Genomic DNA, 17,139 nt, shown 5'->3' with positions numbered 1-17,139 from the left:
ACAAATGACAAGAAACAAAACAACGTAAGAGTCAAACATGAGTAGGATGCTTTACAAGAGATAATAAGGGTACACCTGGAAGAATATACTTTCCATACTAAAATTATCTAGTTCTTTGATAAGAAACCAAAATTTGGAAGAAAAACAGAAAATGGCAAAGTACAAAAAGAATGTAAATGATGAAGTATTCCAATATTTTAAAAGAGAAAAGAAGAGATAGGGTTCAAGAAGTTCAAAGTGTGGAGTCTGTGGCAGATCTTCTGACAAAATACACATAGGTTTTGCCAGATCTCAGAAGGGGCCTCGAAGAACACTGGACACTTCTATGAAAAGTATAACATAAGAAACAATCAGGCGCAATAAGTTACATCACCTGTTTAGAGGCACCAGCCTAGCAGACTTGGGTAAATATTATGTCATAAGGAATTTGTGAAAATTGTCTAGTGTCTTTATGAAAAAACTGGCAAAATGAGAGTTAGAGGATAACACAGTGAAGACTAGTATTTGTTTAACAATTGTATTCAAGAAAACTGGTGTAAGAAGAAATACCACGCTATATGGGTCTGTGTTTTGTTCTGTTTTATTCAACATTTCCATCCACGATAGGAAAAAAATATTTTATAGTTTGTAGTAAATGGATGACTTCCTATCTGGGATATTATGGAGAAGACCCTGTACCTAGTTCATAATAGATGTTCAAGAAATTATCTGTTGGATTTCTATACAATTTTTATAACAAAGATTCACTCCCAGGGAACCTGGGGTAGAAAATCTCTTCTAAAGTTGAAAAGGACATAAGAGGTATGACTCATCTAACATGCACTTTAGCAACTTACTGTGTAATTTCATGACAAATAAGCTGTAACAGGCAGTATCCATATAATAGTGAGTCTTGAACAACATGAGCTTGAACTGTGCGGGCCCCCTAATATGTAATTTTTTTTTTCACTGAAAATTACACTGAGTTTACCTACCTCTTCTGCCTCCCCTTCTACCTCCTCCACCTCTACCACCACTGAGACAGCAAGACCAACATCTCCTCTTCCTCCTCCACCAATCCAATGTGAAGACAACAGAGTAAAGACCTTTCTGATAATCCACTTGCACTTAATAGTGAAGACAGGTGTTTTCTCTTCCTTATGATTTTCTTAATAACATTTTCTTTTCTCTAGGCTACCTTACTGTAAGAATATAGCATATAATACATATAACAAAAAAATTATATGTTAATTGACTATTTATGTTATCCGTAAGGCTTCTGATCAATAGTAGGCTATGTGTAGTTAAGTTTTGGGGGAGTCAAAAGTTATACGTGAATTTTCGACAGTGTAAGGGTTGTGGGGTCAGTGATGCTAACTCCCGTATTGTTCAAGGGTCAACCGTACTTTTAACTTTATTCTTTAAGATAAAGGACAGGCATACCTCAAAGGTATTGTGGGTTTGGTTCTAGACTACCGCAATAAAGACAGTGTAGCAGTAAAGAGAGTCACACGAACTTTTTGGTTTCCCAGGGCATATAAAAGTTATGTTTACACTATACTAGAACCTATTAGGTGTGCAACAGCATTATATCCAAAAAAATGTATATACCTCAGTTAAAAAACATAGCCAGACCCAATGGGTGGCTCATGCCTATAATCCTAGCATTTTGGGAGGTGGAAACAGGAGGATCTCCTAAGGCCAGAGCTCAAGATGAGCCTGGGCAACAGAGTGAGACACTGTCTTCACAAAACAAACAAACCAAAATTAGCCAGGGATAGTGGTGAATGCCTGTAGTCTCTGCTGCTCTACAGTTTTGCCTCAACCCAAGCTCAATCAGCTCAAGTATGCCTCTGAGCAATGATCGCACCTCTGCACTCCAGCCTGGGCAGCAGAGCAAGACCCTCTGCATTTAAAAAACAAACAACCCAACAATCTTTATTGCTAAAAAGTACTACTGACCATCTGAGCTCTCAGTGCATATTCATCTTTATGCTGGTAGAATGTTTTCTCCTGATGTTGATGGCTGCTGACTGGTCAGGGTAGCGGTTGCTGAAAGCTGGGGTGGCTGTGGCAATTTCTTAAAACAAGACAATGAAGTCTGCCACATTAGCTTTTCCTTTCACAAAAGATTTCTCTGTAGCATAAGATGCTGTATGATGGTATTCTACCCACAACAGAATTTCTTTCAAAAGTGTAGTCAATTCTCTGGAACTCTGCTGCTACTCTATCAACTAACTACTAAATATTCCCAATTCTTTGTTGTGATTTCAACTATGTTTCTTTTCATTAATTTTTTTCTACAGCCTAATCTTGGAAGTGATTGTAGATCGGTCAGGGTGGTGGAAAATGTTATAAAAATTATAGGGAAAGATGCAAACCTTTCTGGAAGGCCGGGAGGTTTTGCAAAAGCTTCAAAAGAGGATTTAGCTGAAGGCAGTTAAACTCTCTTAAGAGCAAGGGTTAGATAACAAGGAAATGTAAAGGAACTTATCTAGATAAATTTGTCTATTCCTGTCCCCAGAAACTAACCTTTGATCATTTGTGTGCAGGACTGCTCTCTACCTGGGGGGTCAACAATGTTAATTACCCACAAATTGTGTTTGCTCCAAGCCTTTCTCATTAAATCTGTGCTAAACAAATGCAAGTGTCTGGTTTATCAGAGTGGCTAACTCTCTTCAGCCCCTAGTGCCAGCAGCCCCCTGCTTTTCACTGGATATCCGTATCTGAGAACTTCTTTCATCCATCGCTCAGCCAGAGTCCGCAGGACAGACTGGGCAGGTGGTTCCCCCTGTGAGGAATGCTGCAACGGATGGCGGGGGAACCCTCGAAAATGAAGGCAAAGAGACTACGCAGTCAGTAAGTCAGTAAGTCATCGGTGCCCACTGTGGATTTCCAAGTTTGAGGGGATTGTTCAGGCTAGGGTTTCATCATGGGACAACAGTTATCAGCTCAATGGCAACAGTATATAAAAGTATTGAAACAGCTGCTTAAAGCTAGCGGAGACTCGGTTTTGCAGGCTCAATTAAGGGACCTAATGCAAACTTCTGTTAGATGAATTCTAAATTTCTTTTCAAAGAATATGTCAGTACGTTCAATTCTTTGCCTTCTACTTTTAACTTTTAAACTTAACTTCCTCGTAAAGCAACCTTTTTTGATTACCTACTCCACCCTGACTCATTCCGATTACCTGCTCCACCCTGACTCATTCCAATGACCTGCTCTACCCTAACTCATTCCAATCACCTGGTTCACCGTTAACTCATTCCAATTACCTGCTACCTGCTCTGCCCTGACTCCCGCCAAAGCACTCACCCCGTCATTCTCTTTAAATTAGCCAATGAGAATTAGTTTAGCCTGTGCAGTCTAACCCTGGCCAACAGGGGAACGACACAGCAGCAGGGGCCACGTGTGTCAGGGATAAGAACCCCTTCCCCTCCCTTGTCCAAGTGTGCGCTCACCATTGCTCCATCTGTAAGGGCGCACCCTTCTATAGAACTAACTTGCCTTGTTGAGAATTAAAAAGAAAATTTTATATTTGAGTGCTATTCCTTTTGCGGACCGAAACTTTATATGTAACAATTAGGGGTCTTGCCCATGATTGCATTCCCCTCCGGGGATGGTCTCTGGTTCTCTCTCGTGAGGAGGCATGCCCTGCCCCCTTGTGGTGGCCTCAGGGGTGAGAAATCAAGACCCACCCAGTTCGAGGAATAACCCCAGCTCTCAGAAACGTGGAAAAAAATAAAAAATAACAATCTGGCCAGCAACCTAGCTTAAAGGATTCTCACATACTGCAGCGACGACTCTGTGCACAGACCAAGGAAGGAGAAGCCATGGGAGCCGCTGAAGTATTTCCTTGGTGGTCAGGACCAAGATAAGAAAGCTGCAAGGGGTGAGGGGGGTGAAGTACTCCTTGGTCAGGGTGGCTTAGAGGTTAAAAAGAGGCGAGACATCCCCATTTCTGGGGACTGAACCTCACACAAACCTCCAGTAGTAGAAAAGTCAAGAAATTTCCAGTGGGGAAACTGAGCCTCACCCCAAAAGGTGAGAAATTTCCAGAAAGGGAAATTGAACCTTGAACCTTACCCCAAAACCATCAAGATGGGAACTACCCCAAGCAAGACAGGGAGCAAGGGAGATAAAGATGGTAACAAAGATATCCCCCTGGATAGCCCCCTCATGCGAAAACACTGGAAGGATAATGAAAGGACTAAACATAGGAAAAAGCAACAAATTATAACAATATTGCTGTTTTATTTGGACTCAGGGACCCATCCTCAAACCCTCAATCTTCTGACCAAAGTTTGGTCGAATGAGGATGTAACGTGTCAGCTTCTAATCCGGTATGTTAATGATAAAGGTGCAGTGTCTCAAAAAAGAACTAGGCTATGCCCTTTGTTGGGGGCAAAGACCTGCCCTCCTTTTTCCTTTAAAAACAAATAGGGAAGAACCCAATCTGGTATCTCAAAATGAAAGGTCAGAGGAACCAGCTCTCATGCCTAAAAATTCCAGCACATGGGATTCCCTAGACTATCTTCCCCCGTTCAGTGTCCCCAATCTTTCCCCTCAGACAGCCCCACTGCTGCCTCAGATCCCATTCCAAATTCCCTCTCTACTCAACGTTATCCTTCCTCCTTATAACCCTGACTCTTAGGAATTACCATCCCATCAGCCTGTTCCCTCCCAACCTAAATACCCCTCTCTAAAAGGACTCCAGTGTGAGGTAGAACAATGTAAAAAAGATATTCAGAATTTCCCATTTCCTTCCGTACCTAAGAGATCAGCCCCAATCTTCTTGCCTTTGAGAGTTACCACAAGGGGCAGGGGGTGGGGGGCACTGGCTTTGTAAATGCTCCCCTAAACGGTTCGGAAGTCCAGAATTTTAAAAAGGAGCTTAAATTGCTACTAGATGACCCTTACGGAATGGCAGACCAAATTGACCCATTCTTAGGACCTCAGTTGTACACTTGGGTCGAGTTAATGGCCACCTTGGGCATCCTCTTTTCAGGAGAAGAAAGAGTAGCTCTACTCTCGCTGGTCCCTCCCCTAGAGGAAGGGGAAGGAGAGGGGAGAACAGCAGTGTAAGTGGCTGGCAGAGGCAGGGAAAAAAACAGCAAAGAGGAGAGAGGGAGGGAGAGAGACAGGAAGAGACAGAGACAAAGAGGGAGTCAGAGAGAGAAAGAAAGAGACAGAGAGAGAGACAAAGAGGGAGTCAAAGAGAGAGAGAGAGAAAGAGAGAGACAGAAAGTCAAAGAGAGAGAGAGATAGAAGTAGTAAAGAGAAAACAGCGTACCCTATTCCTTTAAAAGCCAGGATAAATTAAAAACCTATAATTGATAATTGAAGATCTTCTACATGATCCTGTAACCCTCCAATACCACCTTGTTGTCAGTGTAAACAAGGGCATAGCCTGAAAGCACTGAGGCCACTGACAACCCTAGCTTTCCTATCAAAAATCCTTAATCAAGTAACCCGCGGATGGCCTACATGCATTTAATCTGTAGCGGCAAGTGCTTTGCTAGCAGAAGAAAGTAGAAAAATAGCTTTTAGAGGAAACCTCATTGTGAACACACCTAACCAGTTCAGAACTATCCTAAGTAGGAAAAAAAAAAAAAAAAAAAAAGCAAAAACGTAGCTTACTAACTCAAAAATCTTAAAGTATGGGGCTATTCTGTTAGAAAAAGATGATTTAACATTAACCACATTAACATTAACCACATTCCTTAAACCCAGCAAGTTTCCTAACAGGGAGTCTAAATCTTAATTAATTACCATACAAAAGTCTGACCAGACCTAGGAGGAACTCCCTTCAGTAACTGATAGGGAAACTCTTGTAAAAGCAGTTAGGAAAATTGCCTACTAATTGGTCTGCTCAAACCTGCAAGCTGTTTCCACTCAGCCAAGCCTTAAAATACTTACAGAACCTGGAAGGAACCCTCTATACCAATTCTAAGTTAATTTGGACTAAACAAGGTCTTATTAACAGAAAGGATAGTTGAAATCCCAAACTTACAAAGTTTTCAACAAAAGTAAAGTTTGCTAAAGTTAACAGTGTAATATGTATTATCCTAACTTCTAATCTTATGGCCTTAGGCAGTCTAGTCCACAGAGGTAAAGGAAGTTTGCTTTGGAAAAGAATGGTTATTATCTTCAGGGAAAAAGAAAAAGGGGGGCAGAGAATTTATGTAAAAAGAATGTTATATGGTAAATTCTTGTCCTAAAATAAATTAACTGGTTGTTTAAAGAAAGGGATGCTTGCAACAAGTCAGAAAGTTGAGGCATGTCGAAGAATTGTCTGTGAAAGTTGTGAAAAAAGTTATAAAAGGGAATTTATGCAAGAAATGTTGTATAATTTAAAAGTAATAAGGTCTCCTGAATGTAAAACTATTGAAGAAACAGTTTATGTGCAAGGTGTATAAAGAAAGTAAAACATACCTTTGGTAAAAGGATTATAAGCAGGCCTAAGAATGTGGATTATTACCTACATTAAAAGGTTAAAAAAAGTAAACAAATATTTTGTTTTAAAGGTTTAAACAAGTTTTGAAATGTTAATTGTAAAGGAAATTTATTGGCTAATGTTAAAGAGGTATCATCCAGTTTTTCTCTGAACTGGACATTAAAATAAAAGCACAACAGGTTTTTCTTAAAGCACTAACGTGCTCTTTAACAAAAATTATAAAAGGTTAAAAAGAGTCTATAAAAATCTTACCTTATGGTCAGCCATTAAAAATTGAATAAGTATGTCTACAAAGTTTTATTAAAACTAAGTTTAACATTAATAACACACTAATATAAAGGTGAAATTTAGCTTTTCTGGTATAAAAATCATACAGGAAGCATTGTCAAATATAAAATGGTGTCTGACTTTCAGTGATCTAAAAACTAATAAAAATAGGTGCTAAAGGAAATCTCTCAGTAAGAAGGCACCAAGGACTATAAAGTCCACTGCTAATGTCCCCACATTTAAAACAAAAGATCACCTTCTTAGAAATTATATACATGGTTTATCTTCCACTTTCCTTTCCCTCAAAACTAAAAGTCTTTTAGCACAGGTACCACCCCTAGAATTTCTGGTAAACAAGCACCAGCCTAAAGATCATGTTCTCATCAAAGGGTAGAAAGAAGGAAAACTTGAGCCAGCCTGGGAAGGACCCTACCTTGTGCTGCTAACCACTGAGACTGCTGTTTGTACAGCGAAAAAGGGATGGATTCATCACACCCGAGTCAAGAAAGCGCCACCCCCTCCAGAGTCGTGGGCCATAGTCCCAGGGGAAAACCCTACCAAACTAAAGCTAAGAAAAATTTAACTCTCTTTCATCTATTCTATTACTCTTTCTTCTTTCCACGCTCTACTGCTGACCATCTAGTTATTAACATAACCAAGTCAATTTTGCCTAAAACTATTGCATTTAATGCTTGCCTTGTTATACGCTGTGGGGACTTGCCAAGTCAAAGACAGCTCTCTACTTCAGAAAAGTACCTCTGTCCCTCCTGACTCTCCACAGACTGGGCATTAGTAAATTGGGACCATTTAATCTGGGGAGATTTCGATAGACCCCAGTGTCAACCAGGAGTCTTGCCTCCCCTCCCACCCGAGATGTAGAGCTTTTATGCCGTAGTTGGTCCACCGTTCTGTGGACCACTAAAGAGCAAGGATGGAATGCCCCAACTGGTTTTTGTAATTTCCTAAAACCATACATTCATTTTACTAGAGGATCATAGAAGTTAAAGAGTTAAAACAAACTTTAGCAATTAAGACAGGATACCAAGAGGCAAATGCCTGGTTAGAATGGATCAAATATTCTGTCCACATATTAAACAAAAACAATTGTTATACTTGTGCACCGGGCAGGCCAGAGGCCCAGACGGTCCCCTTTCCACTAAAGTGGTCCTCCTGTTGACCAGGCATGGGTTGCATGGTAGCTCTTTTCCCGGATTCTACAGCCTGGAGTAATAAGTCATGCCAAGCTCTCTCTCTGCTATATCCCAAAGTCCGGCAGGCTGCGGGTCAGCCCCTGAGGGCCATCCAGCTTCCGTCTCCCAACACCAAGTTCACTTCATGTCTCTCACGACAGGGAGGAAACTTAGTGTTCCTTGGAGACCTGAAGGGATGCAGTGAGCTTAAGAATTTTCAAGAGCTTATCAATCAGTCAGCCCTTGTACATCCCTGAGCAGATGTGTGGTGGTATTGCGGTGGACCTTTACTGGACACTCTGTCAAATAACTGGAGTGGCACTTGTGCTTTAGTCCAGTTGGCTATCCCTTTCACCCTGGCATTTCATCAACCAGAGGAAGGAAAAATAAGACATCGTAAAGCGAGAGAAGCCCCTTATGGGTCTTTCGACTCTCACACCTATTTAGACACAATTAGAGTCCCACAGGGAATACAAGATCAATTTAAAACCCCAAATCAAATAGCTGCAGGATTTGAGTCAATATTTTGGTGGGTGACAATTAAAAAAATATAGATTGGATAAACTACATCTATTACAACCAACAGCGATTTATTAACTACACTAGAGATGCTGTTAAAGGAATAGCTGAACAATTAGGGGCTACTAGTCAGAAGGCTTGGGAAAATAAGATAGCCTTAGACATGATATTAGCAGAAAGAGGAGGAGTTTGCATCATGATTAAAACTCAATGTTGCACCTTCATCCCAAACACCTCCCCAATGGAAGTATAACAAAGGCATTGCAAGGTCTGACTACTCTATCCAATGAGTTAGCCAGCAACTCAGGGGTAAATGACCCCTTTACAGGATGGCTAGAAAAGTAGTTCGGTAAATGGAAAGGAATAATAGCCTCAATTCTTATTTCTCTCACAGTCGTAACAGGTACTTATTCTTGTTGGGTGCTGTGTCATACCATGCATCTGTAAGTTGATGCAGAGGCTCATAAAAACAGCACTTACTAAAACTTTCCTTAACTATCCTCCACCTTATCCAGAGAAGCTTCTTCTTTTGGAAAATCAAGCAAAACAACTAGGCCAAGTTTTGTTAAAAAAGTTTGAAAGAAAGCTGTAAGGAAATACAAGGGGAGGGGTTGTTAGATATAAGTTCTAAATTTGTTTTCAAAGAATTAATAAGTCAGTATGCTTCTTACTGACAGTTCTGGTAAAAATGGAAAAGTGGCAATTTGGTAGAAACCACACAACTCCTTTACTCATTCTGGATTTACTAGCACTTAGAGCGCTAAGGTTGGAGCCTTAATACTGGCCGTGGAAACTTTTTCTGTTCAGCCCATCAATATTGTTAGTGACTCTGCTTACTCTGTTTATTTATTGCAGAACTTTGAAACAGCTCTCAACTCCACTCTCGAGCCCACCCTGTGTGCACTTTTTCTTAGACTTAGCAATTGCTGGATCAACATACACATCCTATTTTTATCACACATATTCGAGCCCACAGCTCACTGCCTGGTCCATTGGCTTATGGCAATGAACAAGCAGATCTGCAAGTTATGACGCCACTGCTTGACCAAGCCACCCAATTTCATCAATTTTTCCACCAAAATTGGAGAAATTTAACGAAACAATTTAAACTCACCCAAAGACTAAAGAAATTATCCTGCAATGCCCAGATGGCCAGCTCACAGGCACCTCCCCTCCTTCAACAGGTGTTAACCCTAGAGGACTAGAACCTATCCGTTACGGCAAACAGATGTTACTCACGTCCCTAAATTTATAAAATTAAGATATGTACATGTATCCATTGATGCCAATTCTCACTCAATTAGTGCACATACTTTTCTGGAGAGTCCACCCAACATATTATTAAACATCTTCTCTTAACTTTTGAGTTTATGGGGCGGCCCAAAAAATTAAAACTGATAGTGGACCAGCTTATGCCAGCTCACAATTTCAAAAATTTTGTCACATGTGGAACATCTAACATTCCACAGGCATCTCATATAACCCCCAAGGACAGGCCATAGTAAAACATATCCATTCCACTCTTAAAAATATGCTCAAAAAAACAAAAAAGGGGGAATATCAGTAAGAACCTGGCAACACTATTGGCACAAGCCTTATCTACCCTTAATTTTTAAAATTTAGATGATAAATTTCAATCAGCCATAGAAAAGCACTTTGCTAAAACCTCTCAAGACATAAAACCTGCAGTTTAATGGAAAAAAGTAAATAGTAATGTATGGTATAGTCCAAATGATTTGCTAACATGGGGAAGAGGATATGCTTGCGTTCATACCCCCTCAGGTCCTCTCTGGATTCCAGCACGACACATCAAATCATACCACGGCATGGCTAGGACTCAACCTGGTACCAGAAATGAAGGACTTGTCCCTGCAGGACCCGCAGCCCTGGACGACGCGGCTCCCTAGGATAACACGAGCCCCGGACATTACCTGGGGGATGCTGAAGAAGACAACTCAGAAGGGTGAGCGAATCCTGCTCCAGACACAGACACCATTCACTCCAGATAAATGGTTCCTTGCTATGCTTTCTGTTGTACATTGCAACTCTCGTAGGGTATTAACCCTTCTTATTTTCTCACTCTGCCTGCAACTTGCACCTGCTACTCTCTATTGGGCTCATCTCTTAGATCTGCTTTTCTTTTGCCCTGTTACTTGGGCAGACACCCCCTTCTCAGCCTCTAACAATGTAACTGCTTGGCTAGGAGGGACTGACTAACCCCCACTGGGGTCCCTCATTAATGGCACACATTGGATTAAGGTGCCAGGTAACACTATGTATCCCTACACTATCCTCCCACTGTGCATTAGTTATAAAAGTTCTAACCCTTACTGTGTACCGCCCAAACTCAAGTATGGCTACATCGTGGCAAAGGAAATGCCTTAACATTCTTGGTTGCAGACAGACTCAAACCGGGCAATACAACCAACACCACTTTCCCCAACATTCCTTCCTGTGCTAAAGAACGTAGCCGGGAAAGTAATGGATTCCACTTTGGCTGGGAGGTCTGTCATGGAGGACAAGCCCGTAGACCCCCACTTAGGCTATTATAACATCTTAGACTGGAGCCCTCACTGCCACTTGCAGAGCAACCATACTAATGTCTGCATCCATCGTGGCATGAATCACAGTTTTGTAGCCACGTCCTGTTCCCCTATAATTTGGGCCGATGGAGGGATAGGATATCCCAGACCTCAAGTAGAGTCCCTGCCACCCCAAGACATTTTATGGTGCCTGGGACATCTTAGCATCTCCCTTAACACCTGGTATGGGACATATCATAATTCCAGTAACAACTATACTGTGACTTTTATTCATAATTACACAGATCAGTGCCTGATTTGCACTACCCATCCATATGTTTTCCTTATCAGAACCAATATTTCCATTATACCCCAAAACTCCACGTTTGTGACCTGAGTGCAGGGACAGGTTTGGTTCGCCTCATGCATCACTAATTACAACATATCTAATTTAAATACTACTAGTGTCATGGTATTAAGGAGACAATCTGAAGCTTTCCTACCAATTTTACACGTGATTGGCAAGGTTCCTCTGCTCTTGCCACCTGAGAATGTGCCCCGTACCTCTTTTGAGGTCAGACTCAAAAGATTTACAGGCACACTTATAACCTGTATAGTCTCAGTCATAGTCATCTTAGCAACTGCTAGTATTGCTATGGACTCTATTACTGAATCAATACAGTTACCTTTGTAGATAACTTGGCCAAAAATGTGTCTAATGAAGTTCTCTTACAGCAGGGTATAGATCAAAAGATTCTTGCAACCCTGCAAGCCCCTGAGGCTGCCTTAGAATATGTAGGGGAGCGGCAAGATGCACTGGCATTCCAACAGTATTTAAACTGTGACTGGGAGCATAAGCATACCTGTGTCACCTCTCTACCTTGGAATCAATCAATACATAGTTGGAATGAGATGAAACAACACCTCTGGGGAACCTTACATGATAATTTAACAGCAGACGTAAGGCAACTTAAAACTAAAATTCTAGAATCCCTAAACACCGTAGATCTACAAACCCAACAAACAGCCATATGGAAGGATGTGCGATAACATCTCTTCTGGATAGACTCCCACTCCTGGGGGGGTCACTCCTTGATTGAAAAATAATGTTACTGATTATACTCATGTTTGTCTTATGTTATTTACTAATTCTAGGATGTGAAGCCAGAAAACGAGTTATAACCGCTATGCCTAACAAACCTGTTGCTGCACACATCTGTACTCCTCAATCAACAAAACCTGATGCAAAACACAGAAAAGGGGGAGATGTAGGAGATCAGTCAGGGTGGTGGGAAAAGTTATAACAATTATAGGGAAAGATGCAAACTTTCTTGGAAGGCCAGGAGGTTTTTAAAAAGCTTCAAGAGGATTTAGCTGAAGGCAGTTAAATTCTCTTAAGAGCAAGGGTTAGATAACAAGGGAAAGTAAAGGAACTTATCTAGATAAATTTGTTTACTCTTGTCTCCAGAACTAACCTTTGATCATTTGTGTGCAGGACAGCACTCTACTTGGGGGGTCGACAATGTTAATTACCCACAAATTGTGTTTGCTCCAAGCCTTCCTCATTAAATCTGTACTAAATAAATACGAGCATCTCCAGCTTATCAGGGCAGCTAACTGTCTTCGGCCCTAGTGCCGGCAGCCTCCTAGCCTGCTCTTTCACTAGATATCCATGTCTGAGAACTTCTTTTACCTATCGCTTGGCCAGGGTCTGCAGGTCAGACCTGGCAAGTGATTACTTCTTTTATACTTTTTCGTATACCTAACATGTCAACAATGTTGACAGCATCTTCAGGAGTAGGTTCTATCTCAAGAAACTACTTTCTTTGCTCATCCCTAACAAGCAACTCCTCAGCCATTGATGTTTTATCATGAGACTGCAATTCAGTCACATCTTCAGATTCCATCTCTAATTCTAGTTCTCTTGTTATTTTCACCAATTCTGCAATTCCTTCTTCCACTAAAGCCTTGAACCCCTCAAAGTTATCCATGAGGGATGGAATAAACTTCTTCTAGACTCCTGCTAATGTTGATATTTTGACTTCCTCCTGTGAATCATGAATGTTCTTATGGCATCTGAAATGGTGACTCCTTTCCAGAAGGCATTCAATTTACTTTGCCCGGAGCCATCAGAGGAATCACTTTCTACGGAAGCTAGTCTTTTTTATTTATTTTATATATTTTTGAGATGCAGTCTTGCTCTGTCGCCCAGGATGCAGCGCAATGGTGTGATCTCAGCTCCCTGCAACCCCCGCCTCCCAGGTTCAAGGGATTTTCCTGCCTCAGCCTCCCGAGTAGCTGGGATTACAAGCACCTGCCACCATGTCCAGCTAAGTTTTGTATTTTTAGTAGACACAAGGTTTCACCAGAGACAGGGTTTCACAATGTTGGCCAGGCTGGTCTTGAACTCCTGACCTTGGGTGATCTGCTGCACTGGCTTCCCAAAGTGTTGGGATTACAGGCATGAGCCACCATGCCCAGCCTATGGCAGCTATAGTCTTAAGAAATGACTTAAATAATACAACTTGAAAGTAAAAAGTACTCCTCGATCCATGGACTGCAGAATGGATGTTGTGTTAGCAGGCATAAAAATAACATTAATCTCCTTGTACAACTCCAACAGAACCCACGGGGGACCAAGTACACTGTCTATGAGCAGTAATATTTTGAAAAGAATCTTTTTTCTGAACAGTAGGTCTCAACAGTAGGCTTCAAATATTTAGCATGCCATGTATACAGATGTGCTGTGTGATGGTTAATACTGAGTGTCAACTTGACTGGATTGAAGGATGAAAAGTATTGATCCTGGGTGTGCCTGTGAGGGTGTTGCCAAAGGAGATTAACATTTGAGTCAGTGGGCTAGGGAAGGCAGATCCACCCTTAATCTGAGTGGGCATAATCTAACCAGCTCTCAGGGAATATAAAGCAGGCAGAAAAATGTGAAAGGGGGTGACTGGACCAGCCTCTCAGCATACATCCTTCTCCTGTGCTGGACGCTTCCTGCCTTCAAACTTTGGACTCCAAGTTCTTCAGTTTTGAGACTCAAAGTGGCTCTCCTTGCTCCTTAAGCTTGCAGACAGCCTATTGTGGGATACATGCTGTCATCCAGGCTTTGTTGTTTAATTTACAGAGCAGAGAATAGCTTTAACATAATTCTTAAGGGCCCTAGCATTTTCAGAATGATACACGAGCATTGGCTTCAACTTAAAGTTGCATTAGCTTCCGACAAGAACAGCCTGTCCTCTGAAGCTGTGAAACTAGGAATTGACTTCTCCTCTCTAGCTGTGAAAATCCTAGATGGCATCTTCTTCAAATAGAAGGCTATTCTGTCTACATGGAAAATCTGTTTTTAGTGTAGCCACCTTCATCAATGATCTTAGCTAGATCTTCCCGGTAACTTGCTGTAGCTTCTGCATCAGCACTTGCTGCCTCTCCTTGCAACTCCATGTTATGGAGACGGCTTCTTTCCTCAAACTTCATGAACCAAGCTCTCTGCTAGCTTCAAACTTTTCTTCTGCAGCTTCCTCACCTCTCTCAGCCTTTCCAGAACTGAAGAGTTAAGGTCTTGCTCTGGATTAGGCTTTGGCTTCAGGGAAGGTTTTGGCTGCTTTGATCTTCTCTCCAGAGCACAACTTTTTCCTTATCAACAATAAGGCTGTTGTGCTTTCTTATCATTTATGTGTCCACTGATGTAGCACTGTTAATTTTCTCCAAGAACTTTTTCTTTGCGTTCACAACTTGGCTGTCTGTGATGCAAGAGGCCTACCTTTGGCCTGTATCGACTTTTGACATGCCTTCCTCACTAAGCTTTAGCACTTCTAGTTTTTGATTTAAAGTGAGAAATGTGGGACTCTCTCTTTCACTTAAGCACTCAGAGGCCATTGTAGGGTTATTAATTGGCCTAATTTCAATACTGTTGTGTCTCAGGGAATAGGGAGTCCCAAGGAGAGGGACAGAGATGGAGGAATGATCGGTGTGTGGAGCAGTCAGAACACACACATTTATTGAGTTTGCTGTTTTATATGGGTGTGGTTCGTGGTGTCCCAAAACAACTACAATGGTAATGTCAAAAATCACTGATGACAGATTACCATAACAGATATAATAATAACGAAAAAGTCTGAAATATTGTGAGGATTACCAAAATGTGACACAGAGAAATGAAATGAGCACACACTGTTAGAAAAATGGTTTTGATAGACTTGCTTGATGCAGGGTTCTCGCAAACCTTCAATTTTTAAACAAATGCAGTATCTGCAAAGCTTAATAAAGCAAAGTGTGGTAAAACAAAGTATGGCTGTATCTTAACTAAGAGAAACACTGATGTCTGAGATTGAATCTAAGTAGACAGAACTACTGGAAGAACTACTATTACATCTATTAATACTACCACCAACTCCACAACTACAACTCCTACAATTACCATTATTAATACAAACTTAGTGCTTATTAGTGCCAGATACCTCTCTAAGGGCATCGCACATATATTAATTCACTTGTCAAAAACATCTTCTCAGATGGGTATTATGATTATACTCATTTTAAAGATGAGGAAACTGAGGCACAAAGAGGTTGAGCAACTTGCTGAAAATCATTCAGCTAGTAAGAAGATGAGTCAGGAGTCAACCCAGGCAGATAGGTTTAGAATGTGACTCCTTTTTTTTTTTTCTGGGAGGGAGTCTCACTCTGTCGCCCAGGCTGGAGTGTAGTGGCACAATCTCGGCTCACTGCAACTTCCGCCTCCCGGGTTTAAGTGATTCTCCTGCCTCAGGCTCCCAAGTAGCTGAGATTACAGGCGTGTACCACCATGCCTGGCTAATTTTTTGTATTTTTAGTAGAGACAGTGTTTCACTGTGTTAGTCAGGATGATCTCGAACTACTGACCTAGTGATCCGCCTGCCTCAGCCTCCCAAAGCGCTGGGATTATAGGCTTGAGCCACCATGCCCGGCCAAGAATGTGACTTCTTAAACACAACTATATCATACTGCCAAGGATAGCTCCATGACTACAAGTAAAAAATAATGCTTAAAAATTTTCACTCTGGCATTTAAACAAAACCTATTACCTTTCACTTTCATTAAAGACCTTCAAAAACTTTACAAACCTATGTAAGAGATAATACCCATTTGAACTACCAATATACACAAAGAGGAATACTGGATGTGTTATTTGGATTTAAAAAGTTAAACGAATAAGCAGAATGCTACCAAAAAATGAACAGAAATAATTAAATCATTTTACTACTTCTCAAAGAGGTTCTCAGAATCCCATGACGTAGTTTGTTCTTTTTCAGATGAACAGTACTAATCTTGCTATTAAATGGTCCTCACTCTGAACCCAGATATACTCCTCAGGTATTTAGCTTTTGTTTAGTGACTAACTACTCTTTGGTAGTTTCGGTAGTGACGACAACATTTCCAAAAAAACCCGAAATATAAATAGAATAAGTTAGAAGTTATTACCTGAATAGAATGAACCCAAGTGATTCTACTGCTGCCCTCCTGACATCATCATTAACATCACTTACCTAGGGGGAAAAGTTTAAGATTATATTATACCATGTAGTATATCACTAGACCAAACTGGTATGCGAGGTCAGCAACATTCAATAGTGAGTGTATACCTCACTATTGATAGGTATACCAAAACATTATGTTGCACACCTCTAAACATATACAATAAATGAATATATTCAAAAAATAGACACATGTATTTTTATTTTTATAGAGATAGGGTCTCCCTATGTCTCCCAGTCTGGTCTCAAACTTCTGGGGCTCAGGAGATCCTCCCACCTTGGCCTCACAAAGTGCTGGGATTACAGGCATAAGTCACTGCACCTGGCCACATGTATTTTTGAAGAATAAATTTCTGTACCCAATTGAGAAAAAGTTATTGAAAAATTTCAATTCAGGGGCTTAGAAGTCTTCACAGCTTGGTAAAGTTTAAGATTCAGGGTTACTTCTCTCTCTCTCTCTTTTTTTTTTTTCTCCTTTGAGACAGAGTCTTACTCTTATTTAAATTCACTTTGTCGCCCAGGCTGCAGCGTAGTGGTGCAATCTTGGCTCAATGCAACCTCTGCCTCCCGGGTTCAAGCGATTCTCCTGTTGCAGGCTCCCAAATAGCTGGGACTATAGGCGTGTGCCACCATGTCCAGCTAATTTTTGTATTTTTTGTGGAGATGGTGTTTCACCATGTTGGACAGGC

General features: G+C 41.1%; 1 protein-coding gene across 1 annotated transcript in view; it reads right to left on the bottom strand.

Annotated features, from left to right (window-relative positions):
* Positions 1-17,139, bottom strand: part of PSMD1 (proteasome 26S subunit, non-ATPase 1) — a 122,597-nt gene that overhangs the window by 72,320 nt on the left and 33,138 nt on the right. Inside the window, exon 16 of the mRNA XM_005574575.5 lies at positions 16,398-16,462. Coding sequence (XP_005574632.1) covers positions 16,398-16,462 — 65 coding nt within the window. The remainder of the gene's footprint in view (positions 1-16,397; positions 16,463-17,139) is intronic.

The sequence above is a fragment of the Macaca fascicularis genome, chromosome 12, assembly GCF_037993035.2.
Source record: "Macaca fascicularis isolate 582-1 chromosome 12, T2T-MFA8v1.1".
Lineage (NCBI taxonomy): Eukaryota > Metazoa > Chordata > Mammalia > Primates > Cercopithecidae > Macaca > Macaca fascicularis.
Note: the sequence above shows the minus strand (reverse complement) of the source record. Positions and strands in the feature narration are given on the sequence as shown.